Source organism: Cucurbita moschata, unplaced genomic scaffold (genome assembly GCF_002738365.1).
Source record: "Cucurbita moschata cultivar Rifu unplaced genomic scaffold, Cmos_1.0 Cmo_Scf00010, whole genome shotgun sequence".
Taxonomy (NCBI): Eukaryota; Viridiplantae; Streptophyta; class Magnoliopsida; order Cucurbitales; family Cucurbitaceae; genus Cucurbita; species Cucurbita moschata.
The window spans coordinates 5,103,420-5,122,248 of record NW_019268526.1 but is presented as its reverse complement, the minus strand read 5'-3'; the positions used below and the strand labels follow the sequence as shown (position 1 = coordinate 5,122,248).

Below are 18,829 nucleotides of genomic sequence, written 5' to 3'. Positions count from 1 at the left end.
GTTCACTATATATAATACACTGACAGTATCCATTATCTTGAGAAAAATGAGTCCACGAAAGCATAGCTTAATTAAATAATTTATAGATAAACTAAAGTCTAAAACTAGGAGAAATCTGTGGTGTTTACATGGGCAAACATCTGGTAGTAAATGTCACAGGCTCAGCTCAAGATAGCAAGAAGAAAGACAATCTTCATCAAACCAAGAAACAGAGCATAAGAAACAGAGCATAATCCCCATGCAGTGGACCCGCCAAACCAACAAGTTTTGGTATTACCAGATCCCTACTTGAAGGAATCGAAGAAATTTACAGTGTCATTTAGAGCCTGGATAAAGTAGTCCACATCCTCTTTTGTGTTGTAGAAGTAAAGGCTAGCTCGTGCGCTCGAGCTCACACCGAGAGCCCGATGGAGGGGCTGCGCACAGTGATGTCCTGATCTGATGGCTATACCATGCTGCATTAAAATATATGTAAGGACCCATAGAAAGTAAGTGATGCACTCTAATAATACAATCTCCCTTGATGTACCTGTTGATCAAGAAAAGTTGCAATGTCCGTTGGATGCATGTTTTCAATATTGAACGAGCACAGAGCAGCACGTTGAGCATTAGGGACTGGGCCATATATGCGAATGTTAGGGACTGCACGAAGGTTCTCATATAGATAATTCGCCAATTCTTCCTGTTAGCAGACAGAAACTCATTGCTGGTTAGACTACAGTATCAAAACTTGTGAACATATTTATCATCTCATCCTATGCTTCCAGTTTTCGATTTCAGATTTCCAGGATGTTGATGAAAAATAATATCTGAATCCCTTGATTAGAGCAAGATTTCCATTACTATGCAACTTTTTCACCCCAACAAATTTCAAAGGGATACATAAGCCAAATCTCAATCAACTCACTTCATAAGTATGAATCTTTTGCATGCCGATTTCAGACAAATAATCAATAGCAGCTCCCAATCCAATTGCTTCTCCAATCGCTGGTGTCCCAGCCTCGAATCTAATGTATTACGTTCGAAATTAAGCCAAGTGTCAATTGCAAAAAGATGAGCAAACAAAATCAGCAGCCAGCATAGAAACTTATAGATAAAGCGCTAAAGTTCATGATATTATTTTAAAAAAATTAAATGAAACTTTAGGTGCTCTAATTTTAGGAATAAAACATAGAAGATTAATGGCATATTCAGCATGTCCTCAGTCTTATATATTGAACGTTCTAATTTTTCCACCCCATTTAGAATAAAAGGAAAACGTTGCACCCTTGCAGTTCACCAACCTGGAAGGAGGTTCTGCAAATGTGGAATGGTCAAGAAATACATCTGAGATCATCTCTCCACCACCTAGAGCCATGTAGGACCAGATATGAAAATTAGATATTGACTCCCGTCTAACTAACTGATACAAGTTTATTTATATATATTTGCTTTCATAGCTTATCTTCTCGAAGTACCTACCTAAGAATGGAGGCATTGCAGACAGCAGATCAATCTTTCCATATAAAAATCCGATGCCTGTAGGCCCACACATCTGAAGCATGTTTATTCCTTAACTTCATATGCACAAATGTAAGGCCCAAGATTTAATTAATAAGAAAACAGCCTAACCTTGTGAGAAGAAGCAACAAGAAAGTCAGCATCAAGCGCCTGGACGTCGACAACCATATGTGGAACGCTCTGGCATGCATCTACTAGCACTTTAGCCCCAAAACGATGTGCCCAGCTAACTATGTCTTCAATTGGAAGAACAGATGCTGCAGACACAATCAAATCATACTGAATTCCACTATGTACATCAGTTCTTTTCTTTCCTTCTTCATTCATTGAATTTTATTACTTTTACTCAGCCAAAGAAGATTCAACTTGACGTGTAATAACTGAAAAGATATGATCACACTTCAGTTGGAAATACTCACCTACTACTTGTTCCACTTGAGTAATGCTTACAAATTGAATGGTAAAAAAAAAAAAGGAAATAAATTACAGTTGTAACCGCCTAAGCCCAAACCCACCACAAGCAGATATTGTCCTCTTTGGACTTTCTCTTTCGGGCTTCCCCTCAAGGTTTTAAAACGCGTCTGTTAGGGAGAGGTTTCCACACCCTTATAAGGCATGCTTCGTTCCCCTCTCCAGCCAATGTGAGATTTCACAACAATAGTGCTAAGATATCAAATAGAAGGGTGTACCTAGTACATTTGAGACATGATGGGTAACCACAAGCTTTGTTTTTGTTGTAAACATCTCCTTGAAATCTTTCAAGTTTGGGACATCATGTTCATCTAAACTCACGAACTTCAGAACAGCACCAGTCCTTTCAGCTACAAGTTGCCAAGGGACAATGGCACTATGATGTTCAGCAACTGTAAGTATGATCTGCACTGAAAGAAAAGATCATTACAGTTAAAGTTACTGCAGTATAAGGCTACACGATACGCACCTCATCTTCTGATTTTAAATTCGCTATGCCCCAAGAATAAGCCACTAGATTGATAGCTTCAGTTGCATTCCTAGTAAAAACGATCTCTCTAGCATCTCCAGCATTGATAAAAGACGCAACCTTCTTTCTTGCCAGCTCATACTCGTCCGTTGCCTTCGCACTACAATCACAAATGGTCGTGATTACAAGTGATCAAGACATCGTTTAAATTCACGTTTCATACCAAAGTATGAACAACCTACCTCAAGTAGTGTATGCCACGATGAACATTTGAATTGTAAGCCTCATAATAATTCTGCAAGGCTTTCAACACGGCAATCGGTTTCTGAGAGGTGGCAGCATTGTCCAAGTAGACAAGCTTGGAGCCATTTACTTCCTGCGGATCGCAACACGGCCATTAACACCACAAGTGCCAATAGATTACAACAATAATCACTTGAGACTAAATAGTGGTAGTAAATATAACGAGATTCACAAACTTTAAGGAACTAATACCAAATAGACGAGAAATGGGTTTATGATTAATGAAAAAAGAGGAATCGGCCAAATCACCAAAGAAAACATACAGAATAACGATAATAAAAAACAAGAACCTGATGGAGGATGGGGAAATCAGGTCGAGTTGAGTGGCCAAGCGAAAGAGAACCAAGATGCAAGTTGTCCGTTTCCCTAGCGGTGGAAGCTGAAGCAGAAACAGAGAAGGGAGAGGAAAATCTGCGGAAGCGGAAGCGGAGAGAAGGAGAAGAGGAAGTGCGGAGAGTGGAGGAGAAACAGGAACTGCAACGACTAGGGTTTATGAAATGGAGTTGGAATTGGAAGGATGGGAGCTTGAGAACCACACCTTCCATCATCCTTTCGTTCCCAAACTTGAGAGAATCGAAGAGGTCTGGATGGATGGTATCGATGCCCCTACACACAATAAAGCTGTATCACTTATAAAGTAAAGTTGACCTTAGAAATTAAATAAATAAATAATAACAACTCCAAATTCAAAGAATATATCGGTAAAGAAAAATAATATTCACCATTATACAAGGAAAACTAATAATAACGTAAACTTCAAAAGCAAGAAAGTAACAATAAATAAATAAATATATATATATAGCAAAAACTTTTTTTTAGAAATACTTCAGTAAAAATTTAAATTAAATTAATTTTAAGCACAACATGGGTACATGTTGGCAAATAAATATGATATATTGGTAGTATACTTGGTCAATCTGTTCGTAGCATATCAGTTGATTGACTATACTTGGTCAATCTGTTCGTAGCATATCAGTTGATTGACATATGACACATAACATATATATGATAGTAAGATATTTGTCTCTTTTTCAAAAATCTTGAGGAAAATCTCAAATGGGACATATCTACTACCAATGTGTAGTTATAATAGATAAAACATTTTTTCTTTTTGAAGAAGAATATTATTAATAATTAGGCTTAATATAAAAAATTTAACAAAAGAGAGCTCCAAATCTTACATAGGTTTGCATGTTACAATTTTTAGCTTCACTTTCTATTCATTCACTCACTCATTTAAAAAAAAATCTTCAAAAATGATTTCAATTAAATCAAACTTTGCCACCAACATATGAAATCAAATCCATAAATGTAAATATATTTTATAATTCATTGAATACATGTTAAAATGTTTCTTTGAACAAAAACTTATTAGGAGGCTAATTTGCAACATGTTTCTCTTAATTTAAGGTAAAGATGGTGACATTTATATAAAGGTAAGGTGTAGAGGGATAAAATCGTAAATTTAAATTAGTTTACTTTTCAAGCAAATGTTTCAACAACATGAGAGCTTCCAACAATAAGAATTAAATCCTTCAAATGATCCAATTATGTAAGTACATAAAATCAATAATAAAAATGTGAATGTTAATTTAAACATATTTAAACATAGTTCAAATGATCGAAGCACATACAGAGCTAAAAGAAAAAGAGTAAAAATAGACTAAATTACCATTAACAATGGCCTTGAGTGTACGAACCATCCATTAAAAAAAATGTACAGAGAACACAATTAATACAAAAAATATAAATAAAAATAATAACACACTATAACTATGCAAATAAAGAATGACTTGAGAAAGGTGCAAGTCCCTGTGATTATCATTTCTTCATAAAATAATTATTCAAAGAAAAACTACAATATTTCCTTCCAAAAAGAAGGTTCTATAAGAAATCCATCCATGATTTTCAACGGTTCTTTCATTTGTTAAAGTACTCTAACAAAGGCCAATACTACCGTGAAGACAAATTTGAAGTTGTCAGCCCAACAAAAAAGTAACAGGCTAGACACCATTGTATATCAAAAGCTAATGAAGGCAACGCAAACTGGGTTTAACCAGGGGGCTTTCCAAAAATATTAGGCTTGGAAGTGTGGGAGCAAAATACCTCCATTAAGCAAATCAAAAAATACTCCTGTGGAGTTGAAGAGAAGAAAAGGACGTGCATTATGACCTTTTCAATGTGGGAAGTAAACAATCGTACACCCGTTCCATGCGCCACGTAATTCTGAGTTTATCTCGTGTTGGAAGACCAGGCTTCCCTAGATCCAGAATATCCTGCCTCAAACTGTTTACAAGGTTAGATTACAGCTTTAATGTAAATGCACTATAATTGTATGGATTAACCCAAGAACCAAATTTAATATTTGTGCAAGTAACTGTTTAATATAGTGAAGAGCATACAGTGAATGTAATCTTAAGATGTTATTTATCTCAAAAGGTAATAAGGCTTCTGGTAAAATCACGCGCAGGGTTTGGGGAACTCAAATTTCAATAAACCACAAAAGGTAGAAGAACGACGAAGAGGGGGCTGATAAAGAATGAGTACAAGAGAGGAGATGATAATGATGGCCAGTGGTCAAAGGATTCCTTGTTTCAAAGAGGATATTTGTTTTTTTATTTTTTTAAAACCAAGCTTCCGACTAGAAAAAAATGAAAGAATACAAGGGTACACAAAAAAGAAATCCACGAAGGGAGAGCCAAGTAACAAACAACAAAAAGGGGCTTCAAAGAGGATATTTGTTTTCTACATAAAGGGGCTACATTGAGAGGGAGCATTTTTCATCTAGAAGTTATCGTAAGATTAAAAAAGATGTGACTCCTGAAATGGCATATTGGTAAACATTCATTGCAAATTTATATCTATTAGAGTATCCTCCTGATTGGTTAGAAGATAGAGCAGAACTCCAATGTTGTACTTGGTAAACGAAGTTGTAAGTAAATACTCACTGACATCCCTATAATTTTCAATTCAAAGGATGGGGCGTCCTGATGTATATGATGTTTTCAGGGCCATGTCACGATTGTTTTAACCCCTTCTTACTTGTAGATTTTTTTTCCTTTCAAATATATTCCCGGTTTCACACAGAAGAGGATTTGTATGAGAAAATGAATGAAAAACGTAAATATTGATGAAAAGCAACTCCTAATGACCTAGAAATTGTCACATGTTTTCAGGTCAATTCCTGACGAAAATGATGGCGCATTTGACAAAAGAGTCGAGCAAACAATTTATCTGTATATAATGCAGATGCCATCTCTCTATATCTGGAACACATGCTGGTTGGAAAGTATTGCCTAGAAAGAAAGAAGAAAAGCTGAACTAAAACTTACTATAGCCATTCACCGGTTGCTTTGGCATGCTTCTCGGAAGCATGGTACAGCCGACCCAAACTATACAACAGTAACCCAAACCTACATTCAGCATCTTTTACCTGCAAATATTGAAAAATGGAAACCTTCTCATTCTGCTCTCAAGATATTCAATAAAGCAACGTGAAGAAAGACAATTCCTTCTCTCGTATATTGTGTTTGCCTTTTAGGGATGGAGAAATATCTATGTTTGAGACTCAGGTAGCTAATCAATAATCCTTTTTCGTATGAGGAAATAAGCTTACACTGAGAACAAATGGAAGACTACAAAAGGACATACAAAAAACTAGCCCAACAAGTCCAACTGCCCCCAGCCCAAAAAAAACTACACAAAAAGGGAGTCCAATTTAAAACAAACAACCAAGCCAAGAGAATAGTTACAAAAAGTCTTAGTCACTAACGGCCACAGAGAGATGTTTAACCCCACAAGGACCATGCCTTCTCCCATGTTTTCTCAAGCTCTTTAAAAAAATTCCTGTTTCCTCTTCTGAGCATGTGTTGACACATCTCTCTAGGCTTCCAAAAGGATACGGTTCAGTTTTTTCTCTACTTTTGTTTGATTAGGACCAATTGGAAGTTCTAATTTAATACCCCTTAATTGAAGGTTGACTTAGACTACTAGTCCACTCTCCTTTTCTTTTACGTTCTCTTTTCTAACAAGTGTAACTTCTATAGCAAATAAATAAGTAAAAACTTCTGGCTTACTATGCTAGGATTAATTATTTCATAATGTTTACATTCACATGCTGATCTGCAAAATAAACATGATTTTTTATAGCAAACAAAATGTGTACAAACAGAGAAGAAACATGTTTGAGAAGCCAACAAGTAGATTGAGCTCCTTACACGTCCTTGGTCAACAAAACTCTGGTATTGCATAATTGCTTTCTCCACCTCCACGACAAGTAGTCTTCTCTGAAGCCGAGCAGCTCTTCCCTTCCCTTCAGCTCTAGTATCCTAAATGTCATAATCAGTAAGTAAACTGACTGTCTCTTTTTTCCAAAAAATTTACATAGAGTGGTATTAGCCAATTGTTGGTCAGAAGATTAGGGTTAATTTGTAACATCAACTGAAAAATAATGAGGTTTGAGTTGAGGAACAGAAGAAGACTGCAATAAATCTCTATCACCATTCTCCCTAGGGGCTGATTAATCAGGTAAAAGAAAATAGGCTTGCTACTTTTCATTGAAGTCTCGTGAAATAAATATCCAAAAAAAGAACGAATGAAAGAGAGAAATAGAGAATGAATGAATGCAAGGTGTTCTTATGGACTGTGGGCTTGGGGGTTTGGATACTTCGACCAAGTTTAAGGGAAATCCGGGAAAGTCGATGGCCACTGGGATAGAGAGCAGTCCCCACTCAACTTCATGACCACACAATTGATGAAGGTATCAGCACTCAACTGCAGCTGTCCTACTCTAACGTCTTTCAGGAAGGCAAAATCTAATTTGATAAAGGAACTCGGAAAAAAGTAGAAATAAGAACAACATCACACTTGAATTTAACGTTAAAAGATGTGAACCAAACTAGCTTTTAGTCCACTTACCTGTTTATACCAAGCACGCAAAAGCATCAGCAAAAGAAGTGAGAGAAAAAATGCTGGCAATGCAGCTAGAACAGCGAAATTGATTTCATTTGCCTTGAGAATCTGGTCAAGCTCAAGCATTGCCCTATTTAAAAGCCATCATAATATGAAACCATTGCCATGAAACCAAAAAGGAAGATGAAGTTATATAATGATTGTTCACCAAAAATGGTAACTTTCTGAAACTTACGTCTCAATATCCAATTTTAGCTTCTGCACCTGCATCGACACAGAGAAAACTATCAAGTATAGTGTACCTGTCGTATGGAGATAATAATTGAACATGTAATAACCTGGATAAGCAAAGCACGGGCCAGCTCTCCACTAAGAAGATTTTGAATGGGATGCATCAGTTCTTTCTCATACCTAAAGTAGATGAAACAATGAATATCTATCATCGAAGAAAAGCATTCATTAGATCAACCTTTACAAATGGATATTAGATTATTGCAATGTTTTTTTCCCAAGAAAACATGATTCAAAAATCACGAAAATATAAGAATATTTATGAAATTAAAGCTCTGCTAGGAAGCAAAAAATTAAAAAGAAAAAAATCCTAAAACACTAAGGTTCCTTGTAGAATTTCTGCAATTATGTTTGTTTATTTCTAGCAAAGCATTCCACATAACATTTCTAATCTTATTTAGCAAAGGACTTGCCGTTCCCAATATATAGGTTCCACAAACAACCTGTACATGCATTCCTTTACCAATATAAGAATAGCCAAGCTAACCCCAAACAACCTAACTATCTTCCACCAAATTTGCAGAGAGATAAAACAGGGAAAAGAAAGATGTCTAATGTCAAATAACATTTGAACCCCACATGAAGAGAGCATAAAGTAGGAGGAAACATGCATGTTGCTAAATATTGACCAAGCTGTCGGTGTAAACTTCAACATAAGAGCCAACAGAAGTGTCACAATGTGATTGAAGAACTCATTAGAAACCCAAGAGCAGAAAGTTGAATTTGTGACATAATATGAAGAATAACACACTAGTCGATGGTCACATCAACATGACATTAGAGATGTCCATTTAATCCACGGGACTGAGGATTCCCCGATTAAACAAGAATGGGGAGGGAGGGGGGAGAAATTTTTTCGCATTTGCTAATAGGGGCCGGGGACAAGGAATACATTCCCCGTCCCAGACTTTGGCCCCGCCCCAATCCCCACAAAAATAAATGAGGAATTTTGCGGGGATGTGGAGTAAAATAAGAGGTGGGAGCGAGGATGAGGAAAGCTTTCTCGTCCCTGTCCCACTCTGTGGACATCTCTAATGACATAAGTACTAAATTGTCAAAGCACTGAATCATTCCTCATTCCCACCACCTATTTCATTTCTCATTCCCGCGAAACTCCCCATTATTTTTGTGGGATTTGGGGCGGAGATTCCCTACGGACAATTGGTAGGAATTGGGCCCCATGGGGAACTTTTTCCCATTTATTATTCTTTTTTAAAAAAATAGCAATTTAAAAGAAACTTTTAAAGTATACTTTTCATTTTTCAATATAAACTATTGATTGGTGTTGATTAGCTGTGAGATATTGGAAATTAGAGTTGAACCACCTTGTTGTAAATTATTATTTGTTAGATAAAATCATTTCACCTACAAGAGTAGTAAAATATATAAAATTAATCTACACCTAAATTATAAGGGGAAATTTTGTTAATATGATTTTCGAATCTAAGAAAAACGACATCAAAAAAATAGTGATTGGTTTTCTTTTCCAAGTAATAAATTAATAGTTGAATCAACAATAATAGCGATAAATGCAACCAAAACAAAATAACTCAAGTGACAAATAAATTAATCCAATTTGCACAACAAAAACTAATCCAAATGTCAAAAACATTTCTTATTACAAAAATCAAACAAATGGAAGCAAGATCTTAAACCATTGAAACTTGAAAGACATAAAACTCATTGGAACTTGGAATTGAATTTTGAAAGTTTGCTCCCTCTTTGGAAATATATGGAACTTGGAAGTGGAATTTAGAAAGTCTCTCCTTGAAAATATACCTATATTTATATTATCCAGGGCGGGGATGGAGACAGGGCAGGTCTGGGAGTTGTGTGGGGAGGGGGACGGGGATTATATTTCTCATCCCTGTCCCCAATTATCTAACGGGGAGAAATCTCTCCCCATTCCCTCCTCCATTACCCATCTAAACGAGGAATACCTTCCCCAACGGGGCCCCAACCCCGCAGGTTAAATGGATATCTCTAGCATTTGTTATGGAACCAAAGAAAAACACAATCTAAAGAAGATGCAATAACACTGTTTATGGGAAATGTCAGCCTTCCTCAGTTTTTAACAACAAATTCATGCACCCTGCAAAGTTCAACAGTAGATAAAACTACAAACAAGATAGGGGGAATAACCTGGCCATAACTATTGCAAGCATTTCTTGATCTGATGCATCGTCTGGAAACTTCTGGCCTTTCGTGTGTTCACTGAAAGCAAGTAACATTCTGGAAAGAAGAGGATGATTATTTAATATCTTTTGCATATTCATCCAAAAAAAAAAAAAACATATGGATATTGCTGTAAAATTTAGAATTTCTTTCAAAATAGTTTTGCTTTCCACAATTAAATACCGTGAAACCTGTTTCTGATAACTATTTTCTCAAATTTCTTATTAATGTTTTGTTTTGTATAATGTGTTCTCACAAATTACCATTTCGTAGAACAAAGGAATTTGCTCTTTCGTCCAAAATTATGGGTTTATGAATAGTAGAATCAATATCCACAGTAACATTGATAGTAGATCACGTTGCAAGAGTAATGTATATTACTCTGTTTTCTTATTATACAATAGAGAAGAGCATAGATCTATTTATAATAGAACTAATTTTCTAGAGAAGATGAAACATTACAGAAAAGAAAACAATACAAAATAGGCTAATTCCCTTATTTGATAGGATTACACCTATACTTCTCAAATTAAGGTTATTCCTTTGACCAATCACAAATCTTTAAAGCAGTTAGGGAAATAAGGACTGAAAACAGCTAAACTAACAATTTTCCAAGACAAATTCTTAAACTTTATCAATTATTAGTCTAAGAAAAAGTCAATGCGAGAAAGAAAATATCATGTGGAAAGAACGGAAGTTAACTAAAAGTCATCAACCTCCATCATATTGACACAGGTCAAACTCATCCCAAATGGGTTAGTGACCAGAGAGGTTTAGGTATTTCCTTTGTAATCTTCTCAGCATTTCAATCAAAGTACATAAATATATTAATTAATTAATTAATTAAAATAAAGAAAAACTAGAGGGATTGTTTGAAAATTGGCTTTAATAATGGCTGTGTTCTGTAGAACAAATTTCTTTTGAAGAATTTGGAATTACGTAATGAAATAAAGTCTAAGGGTTCACGTTAGTTAACGAGGAGAGTTCTTCATGGATTCTTATGTTGCTCTACTTTGGCTTTCGTGGAGTTTGGAGGCAAGCTTTTTCATTTGGATCTTGTTTTACAACACAACAAAATAAATGACCTATTTTTCAGGAAAACAAAAATGAAATTGTTACTCCTCCTAAAATCAAAAATCTGTAAATAGTGATTTCTATTTAACAATATTAACCATTACAAGTCATCCAATCACAAAATATAAAAACATTTTGAAAATAAAACAGAAAGCTGTTTTTAAAACAATTTTCTAAAAAGTCAATAGTTTTCTGATTGGAGATAGAAATCAATTATGCAAGATCGACATTTCTCATCTCCAGCAATAAACTGGAGCTCAAAAAAAATTACAGTCCGTGAAAGACAATCACCTGTGCAGTGAGTTGACAGTTAATTGAACCTCTTGAACCTCCATGACACCTTTATGCCTCTTTCTAAATGTATCAAAAAGTTCGTCTCTAATTGAAATAAGCTGCAAAATAGGGAGTTAGAATACCAATTCAATAAAGTTTCTGAATGTGAGTCATTGGAAATCAATCATTATTAAGTTACATTAATGGAGAACATTGATGAACCCTGGCATGGACATCAAGCCAATTTATAGGTGCTACCATAACTAACTAACCAATAAACTAGGCAACTAAGCTGCTACTAATCTAGAGGAATTTTGAAGTGTGCCACACTTCAATGTCTCCATGGAGTTTTACTACTGAAAAAGAAAAAAGTACATGACTTATCTTCGAAGACCCTCCGACTTCCTTCCTTCCATAGTTCCCAAAACAAGGCCCAACCTGTAAACTTTTCCCTTTCCTATGAGGTTCCACCCACTTAGAACTTCAAGAAGCCACTCCATCACCAAGTTTGGTATACACACAAACAAACCAGAGGTCTTTAACAAAAGACACCATCCTCTCCAAACAATAGGACACCGGAGAATAAATTATCAATATTTTCTTCGTCTCTTAGGCGAAAGCTACACACCGAGGGAGAAAGACACCAATAGCAAACCCCCCCCCCCCCCATTGAATTTCTACTTCAAACCGTTTCAGGGTTTTTCCTCATGAACAACAATTGATGCTCCTTAGCTTTTGGTTGTATTTTAGCAACCCATTGTGTCGTTTTGTCCCTTTTTTTGCACGAACCTTTTCTTTGGTACTTTCATTCTTACATTTTAAAATAATTAAAAATAAGAGGAAAAGAAGGGAACTATTATATGGAAAGCCTCACTACATCAAACATCACTTTTTTTTTCTAAGAATAACAAAACTTTCATTGAGAAGGAATGAAAGAACTAAGGAGAAAGTTAAATAAAAATAAAAAAACAGCCTCCAATATAACAAAATAAAACGAAGTGAATAATTACATTAAACATCACTTTCTTTGGCCATTAGAAGCTTTGGTGAAAGAAAGTTGCATTGATTAATCTAGCTCAATCTACAAAGTTGAATTGGCACGATACCCTCAGTAAAATCTACCCAAAGCTTCATCTGATATCTGATCACTCAAGTTCTAAGAAGTTTGTGGATAGTGGGATTCTCTAAGATAAACCTTAGAAACGCAAGCAATCATATATGATAGTCTTACAAACTTCCACTTTCCAGTTGTTGGTTCATAACCTCTAATTAGTTTTTTTTTTTTTTTTTTTTCTAGGAAACAAAACAATTTCATTGATGTAGTGAAACGTAACAAAAGGTTCTATCAAGAGATGATCACAAAAGGCTATGCCATTGAGATATGAGCGCAGATAAAAACCTCTAGTTTCCAACAAGAAAAAACCTGCCAAACATTTTTTAAAAAAATGAGAAACAGATTTCATTGAAGCAATGAAATAAACAAAAAGAAAAAACGCCTGTCAATTCCTAGTCCCTGGTCCACATACTTTTTAATCTAAAAAGGGTGGGCCCCAATATAAGAGTTTGTTGCAAGTCTAAATTATCTTGCTTGCTTTTCATGTTAAATTTCAAAGAGGTACATGTGACTTTTATAATACATGAAGGCTACCTAAATCTCCAAATACTAGGTAACAATAAATCTAATCTAAATAAATCTTAATCATGAATCTAAATAAATGGGTAGCAAGACGTCTAAATAAATCTACAGATTAAATTAGAGAGGTCAACTACTTCCCTCGTTTAATGGGATTACACAAATATTTCTTATATCAAGGTCATTTCTTCAACACTTCCCCTCAAACTCCCTCAAGCCGAGTAATAGAGTAAGTAATAGATTCAACCTCAGCTTGGATACTCAAGCTGAGTAATAGAGCGAGTAATAGATATCATTCATTCTCAGCTTAGATACTAACTCATGAAGAGCATTCCTTCAACAAAGTTCACTTCTTGGAAAGATTGAATACACTCCTACAAGCCTCATGAACCTACTCTAGGACACTCTCCAGCAAAGTAATCCTCAAACTAATTCTACAGTCCCTAAGATTCAATGCACGTGGCAAACATTTATCGAATAAAACCAACGAAGCCACAAGCATCAATAAACCTCCCAAGCATTCAATGTTTCTAGTTCTTCAACCCTCATCAGACTTCTCAACTCAACAAGCAACATTAAAGAACCCTGACCGTTCCAAGAAGCCAATAATGATTATCATCATACCCAAAAAGATCTTAAGCTCTACCTATGGATCCTTTATAATGGACACATACCACCAGCAAGAGGGATCGTTATGCCTAGAAAATTCAGTAAGGAGAGAAAAAAGCACCCTCAATCACTTCCTCGGCCAGCAAACACTCAAACACTCATATTGAGAAATAAAGCATCCCTTCTCACAATTGATAAACAAAAAAGATCCAACGTGACATGAAGAGAGGCTTCAAAGTTATTTAGCATAATAATCAACCATAACTGAAGACCAAACTCAAGAAAAATAAAATACAATGGTAAAAGAAAATAAACAACTGAGCTCCAAATAGCCAATTACGGGAAAACAAATAAAAATAGTAAAAGTAATACCGGTTGTTCTACATGATCCTTGAAAAAACTGACTGCTGAATTATGTGCTTCGTTAAACCAATTCTCAATGTCATTGCTCCCCATTAAGCTACTATGTTGGATTAGCCAAACAGAGCAGACTGAAAGACCAACTGCACCACAAGTATATCTAAGCCAGTGTTGAGTTAGTTTCCTTGGCTTTCGATGTTTAGAAACCTAAGAAAGAAAGACAGGTGCACATCAATACCTCTTAATATGGAAAGGCATAATACAAAAAGAAGAATCAAAGTATGAGGAAAACACACATAAATTAACACAGCTTAGTGAAGAGTATTCATAAACTATCAAAAATTAATACATCACTGTAGGAAATAGCTCTAAGGTGCTCCAAAACTTCGTTTTCAATACCAGCCTGAGGGGGGAGGTTACAGTATTTATATTAGTATATTTGTGCTACACTAAGAATAAAAACTATATTTACTATAACACGTTAGCTTAAAGCATCGAGTGATAGATTTAACATGGTATCAAAACAAGAGTTTATATTCTCAGACTACTAAATTGTCATTTCTTCTCAATTAATATTGATAACCACACATAGGTTTTCATGTAAATTTCAAGCCCAAAAGTGAAGATAGTGTGATAGTACGACTATAAAATCAAATTTACCAAAAATTCAGTGGGGATTTAACAATTTGTATTACTGTTAATATCTTACAAATTATGTTCTTTATTGTCTTTTCAAATTAATTACTTTAGGCGATCCTTGTACATGTGTCTATAGTATCTGAATGCTGAAGTGACTGGAACAGAATATACTGATTCTCTTGAATCTTCGGTGATTACGCATCTATATAGAAATGTGAGCACTGTTGAGTCAAATTTTTACTAAACTGGTAGTAAGAATATTACTATTCCTAGCTTTCATTTGGGTTGACAGGGCAGGTTATGATCAAAGTATTTTTCTTGGCTACAAAATAGTTCAGGGGTAAAAAATCAAATTAGTAATAATAGAAGCATGGAAAATGACATCTTACAAGAATATATATGAAAGAGTCCAACTTGTGAAGGTTCTGATAAAGCAAGTTGATAGCATCGCCAATTTCACAACTTGTCCACTGAGATCCTTCCTTGTTCACATCTGGTAATTTTTCAAATAGAGGAAATGAAAAGCTGCCATCGACTAAATCCATCTGCATAGTCATATACAAAGTAAACATTAGGAACTGAAACGTGAAATTAGAATAATTTCTGCTTCAGCATTTTTAGCAATAAAGTTAACAAATAATCTCAATGTTACTTGATGTGCTGCATGCAGTTGACAAATTGATGCCTCTAAATCGAGAAATAAGCCATTCAATGTAACCAACAATGACGGTAAGGAATTTTGTTGATCATTCACTGCCTCCGCCCCAATTTTGTCAATTTCCATAAAGACCTACAAGAACCAGAAAAGAACAAAATCAAAATAAGCCAACAAGAAAATGAGAGAGAGCTAAGAGACAACATCATTCTAACATTGTCTCAGAAGACTATAAAAAAGTCGAGAGCTTTCCAAATCTGATCTCCAACTAAAGTATCACATGTCCAAGTCAAAAATTTGAGTGTGTGTGTGTGTGAGAGAGAGAGAGAGTTCAGACTCAGAGGGAGCAACTATCTTTTCAAGGATAAAATAAAACCACAAAAATGATAAAATTTCTTTTGAAAAATGAGTGCCGAAAAGGCCAACCAAACCTGAGCCACAAAAACTGCAAGATGACATCTTAAGTTGCTCAGTATAGTTATTCGGTCAGCTATGTAAAGAGATGCCTCACGAGCAACATGTTGCAAGGAAAAACCATCCCTAAAATTTTGGCGCATTAACTGCGCTGTTCCACTAAAAAAGGCCCTTGGACCTCTCTCACAAATCATAAAGTAAACTTTTTGAGCATTCGTACCCTGAAAATTTCATGAGAACAATGACATAAGCACACACAACCAAGTTTTAACAGAAATAAGAAAGATAACAACCATATGCTTTGCATTAAAAAGTCAATGAGCAAAATGAACTGAAAGGGATTGACAGGCCTCTCATCCAATCACGAGGGAATGACTTTTAACGAAAGGAATTTTTCTTGTAGTTTCTTCTTCATATTCTTTAGATTCCAAACGATTTTGCTCCAAAAAGGTTGATTAGAAGGTCAAAGTGCCCAAATAAGTTCAACTTCTCCTTGAGCATTGCTCACAAAAAGATTGTTACTCAAGATACGTTGCAGGAAAAGATTCCTTTAATGTTTTTCTCCACAAATGTGTTGGAAAAAGAGGAGAAGGTTTCATCAGTGTTCCTGACTGCTCTTAGGGGGGCATATTGTTCTCAGTTTTTTGGTATGCTTCGGGTAAACTGAAGTCCCTCTACATTGATCGGACTTTTGTGGAAGATGATAGAAACTTAAAAGGAATTACTGGAGAATGACTAATCAGTCTGCTATGTTGCTGTACCATTGTGATAATCTAATGTTGCATTTTGAAAGAAGGATGTCACTGGGTAATAGGTCTTTTGAGGGCACTCAAAAGACACTTATATTGGACCTAAATTTTTTTTCCTGGCATCTTCTATATATGCATAAAATAAATAAATTAAAAACATTAGGTAACAAATAGACTTGCCTCTGCACGAGATTGCCAGAACTGCAAGTTCTTCCAAATGCTATGTAAATTCAAAAAACAGTGCTCCAAAAGATCGCCCAAGACATCATACAGTCTAGATGCCTCTGCTGGTTCCCAGCCGGTTACTGTTAAACTGTTTGCAGTTTCCATGAGCCAATTACGATAAGCAGGCTTCTACTTGTCAACAAAACATGTGCATGGCATAAAAAATGACACTCCATACAATCATCAATTGTCTTCATTTAAATAACATTAAAATTTATCACATGTTACATACGTCACAAGATGCATCAAGTAATGCAAAAATTCGCAACAATCAGCTCAAGCTTAAATACTATAGTAAGTGTAAAGAAAATATAAAGAATGAACTTATCGACCAAATTTCAAATTCTCCAATCGTACCTCTACATGGATACTTACATGAAAATTATGCTTTAATTCATGGAATCAGTTATTCAAATAGGCTATACGGATATATAAACCTTGGACTCAATTTTCCAAATTCTGAATGCAAGTACTTACATTCGTGGAAGAAGACAGATCACAGGTATATGGTTGGTTTGGAACAGAACTCCAAGTTCAAATAATAGTCTTATAAAAAAGCTATTTTAAATAGAAAATGGACAAATGATATAAGAGTGCCCCCGAGATTCTACTGGGAGTGAAAAAAACCAAAGGGTTTTCACACCAAAGAACGAGCTTTGAGTCTAGTCTACTTAGCTATATCTTGGTGTAAATGTATCTCTTTTCAATTACTATGGCTCGTCTGCTCTTTTGCCTATTGGAGAAGTTTGTTGTAACACCTTTAGATTGAGCCCCTGCGACTCCTCTTTTGCAAATCACATACATCAAAATTGTTCATTAAAAAATACATCATCCTCCAAAATATTGACCAAAATTGTAAAGCTTTGAAGGATTGAACAATATGAAAATGGTTGGTCTTGTATGCTCGATAAAATAGAAATATTCGGTCCATTTGGCAGAACATGGTTGACTGAAAGTTTTACCGATTTTCAGTGGAGTTCTGCTTTTACTATTGAAACTTCCACTCTCAGTTTCATTGAAATTTCAGAATTAGCATTCTAGCTTGAATGAAGTGCAGTAAATGCCAAAACAGTTGCCAAGTTTGTTCTAAATAAAATGGGCAGTGGATTTATAGATAAACTCAAGAAAGCCTGCGGTTCAGCTCGGTAGGAACTTGTGCCATTGTCATTGTGGTGGACATTGTGAGTTTCTCTAAAATTCTTATAACATTATAACCTTAGTCTTTCATGAGAAACTCTATGAAGGACATCGATATCCATTTCGACCGGCACAACCAGGTGATAACTCGTGTCACTAAACATAAAAACAGTTGCAATTACAAACAACGCAACAAGCATAGATTTCAAGGTAAAGATGCTAAGTTTTACAAGCAAAGACGAGGAGTAAAATCAAACAAAACCTCCAATTCTTTTTGCTTTCCCATTGACCAGTTATTCTGCACGCATTTGGCAAAATCTAAAAAAAATCAGAAAGGAACAGAAAAAGAGCAGAACCGAGTGAAAAGCGACTTACACAGAAGAGTTTATCGAGTTCAGGGGTAGAGGAAGAGGAAGACCAGTCTTGCGTCTCCTCCGGCGAAGAAGACTCGAAAGCTTCCAAAGAAAATTGGAATCACGAGTTGATGGCAGAAATGCTACAATTTGGTTCCATAGACGAAGGGAGTACAATGAAATTGAGGATCTGATACCCTTTTCTTCACTTTCTTCTGGCTTTGCTTCCATTGGAGCTGCACTTCTCTTCAGCGAATTTCTGAGAGGAAGCGAGCACCTTCTGAATTTTCTTGCGAACTTACAAGTGAAAACTAATTTTACTCTCAATGTCCTTTTCTCTTTGCTCTCTCTCTCTCTCTCTCCCTCCCTTTTTTCCCGCACGAACTGTCCACTTGGCATTTTGTCTACTAAATATAAGGATCTTCGTAAAATTTCTCCCAAAAAATAAACCTTAAATTACAAGCTAATTCATAAATTATTCAACTTTAGAAAAATATAAAATAAATCATTAAACTCAATAAATCCTTAATTTTTCAATTTTTCCAAAATTTTTCACATTTTCAACATTTTTAAAATTACTTATATACT

The 18,829-nt window shown here is 35.3% G+C and overlaps 2 protein-coding genes across 4 annotated transcripts; both read right to left on the bottom strand.

The window, feature by feature from the left end:
- LOC111448537 (cysteine desulfurase 1, chloroplastic-like) lies at positions 1–3,369 on the bottom strand. The gene is made up of 10 exons (XM_023088201.1): positions 3,034–3,369; positions 2,683–2,816; positions 2,441–2,600; positions 2,190–2,376; positions 1,612–1,757; positions 1,462–1,534; positions 1,284–1,347; positions 908–1,007; positions 530–682; positions 1–455 (listed from the first exon to the last, which is right to left on the bottom strand). Exons 1-10 carry the CDS (start codon positions 3,289–3,291, stop codon positions 285–287), a joined length of 1,446 nt encoding a protein of 481 aa, XP_022943969.1. The 5' UTR covers positions 3,292–3,369; the 3' UTR covers positions 1–284.
- A 1,163-nt stretch (positions 3,370–4,532) lies between these two features.
- Positions 4,533–18,607, bottom strand: LOC111448535 (protein DGS1, mitochondrial-like). Of its 3 annotated transcripts, none has more exons than XM_023088197.1 (15): positions 18,264–18,607; positions 18,151–18,186; positions 16,707–16,839; positions 15,795–15,998; positions 15,361–15,498; positions 15,098–15,253; positions 14,082–14,276; positions 11,486–11,586; positions 10,088–10,177; positions 7,993–8,065; positions 7,890–7,918; positions 7,661–7,784; positions 6,961–7,071; positions 6,076–6,176; positions 4,533–5,029 (listed from the first exon to the last, which is right to left on the bottom strand). In XM_023088197.1, exons 1-15 carry the CDS (start codon positions 18,470–18,472, stop codon positions 4,909–4,911), a joined length of 1,821 nt encoding a protein of 606 aa, XP_022943965.1. In that variant the 5' UTR covers positions 18,473–18,607; the 3' UTR covers positions 4,533–4,908. The 3 variants fall into 3 exon arrangements, with proteins under 3 accessions (XP_022943965.1, XP_022943967.1, XP_022943966.1); XM_023088199.1 differs by having other exon boundaries at positions 16,707–16,880; positions 18,264–18,402; XM_023088198.1 differs by lacking the exon at positions 18,151–18,186 and having other exon boundaries at positions 18,264–18,472.
- Positions 18,608–18,829: the final 222 nt, after the last annotated feature.

What these genes read in the sequence shown, in the direction of transcription:
- LOC111448537 (XM_023088201.1), bottom strand. Translation starts at nt 3,291, where the DNA reads ATGATGGAAGGTGTGGTTCTCAAGCTCCCATCCTTCCAATTCCAACTC. An exon ending in ATTTAAAATCAGAAGATGAG is followed by an intron (nt 2,377 to 2,440) that starts GTGCGTATCGTG and finishes CTTTCAGTGCAG; the next exon opens with ATCATACTTACAGTTGCTGA. An exon ending in AAAAGATTCATACTTATGAA is followed by an intron (nt 683 to 907) that starts GTGAGTTGATTG and finishes GTCTGCTAACAG; the next exon opens with GAAGAATTGGCGAATTATCT.
- LOC111448535 (XM_023088197.1), bottom strand. Translation starts at nt 18,472, where the DNA reads ATGGAAGCAAAGCCAGAAGAAAGTGAAGAAAAGGGTATCAGATCCTCA. An exon ending in AGGATCATGTAGAACAACCG is followed by an intron (nt 11,587 to 14,081) that starts GTATTACTTTTA and finishes CCTATTTTGCAG; the next exon opens with CTTATTTCAATTAGAGACGA. An exon ending in CCCGTGCTTTGCTTATCCAG is followed by an intron (nt 7,919 to 7,992) that starts GTTATTACATGT and finishes GTGTCGATGCAG; the next exon opens with GTGCAGAAGCTAAAATTGGA.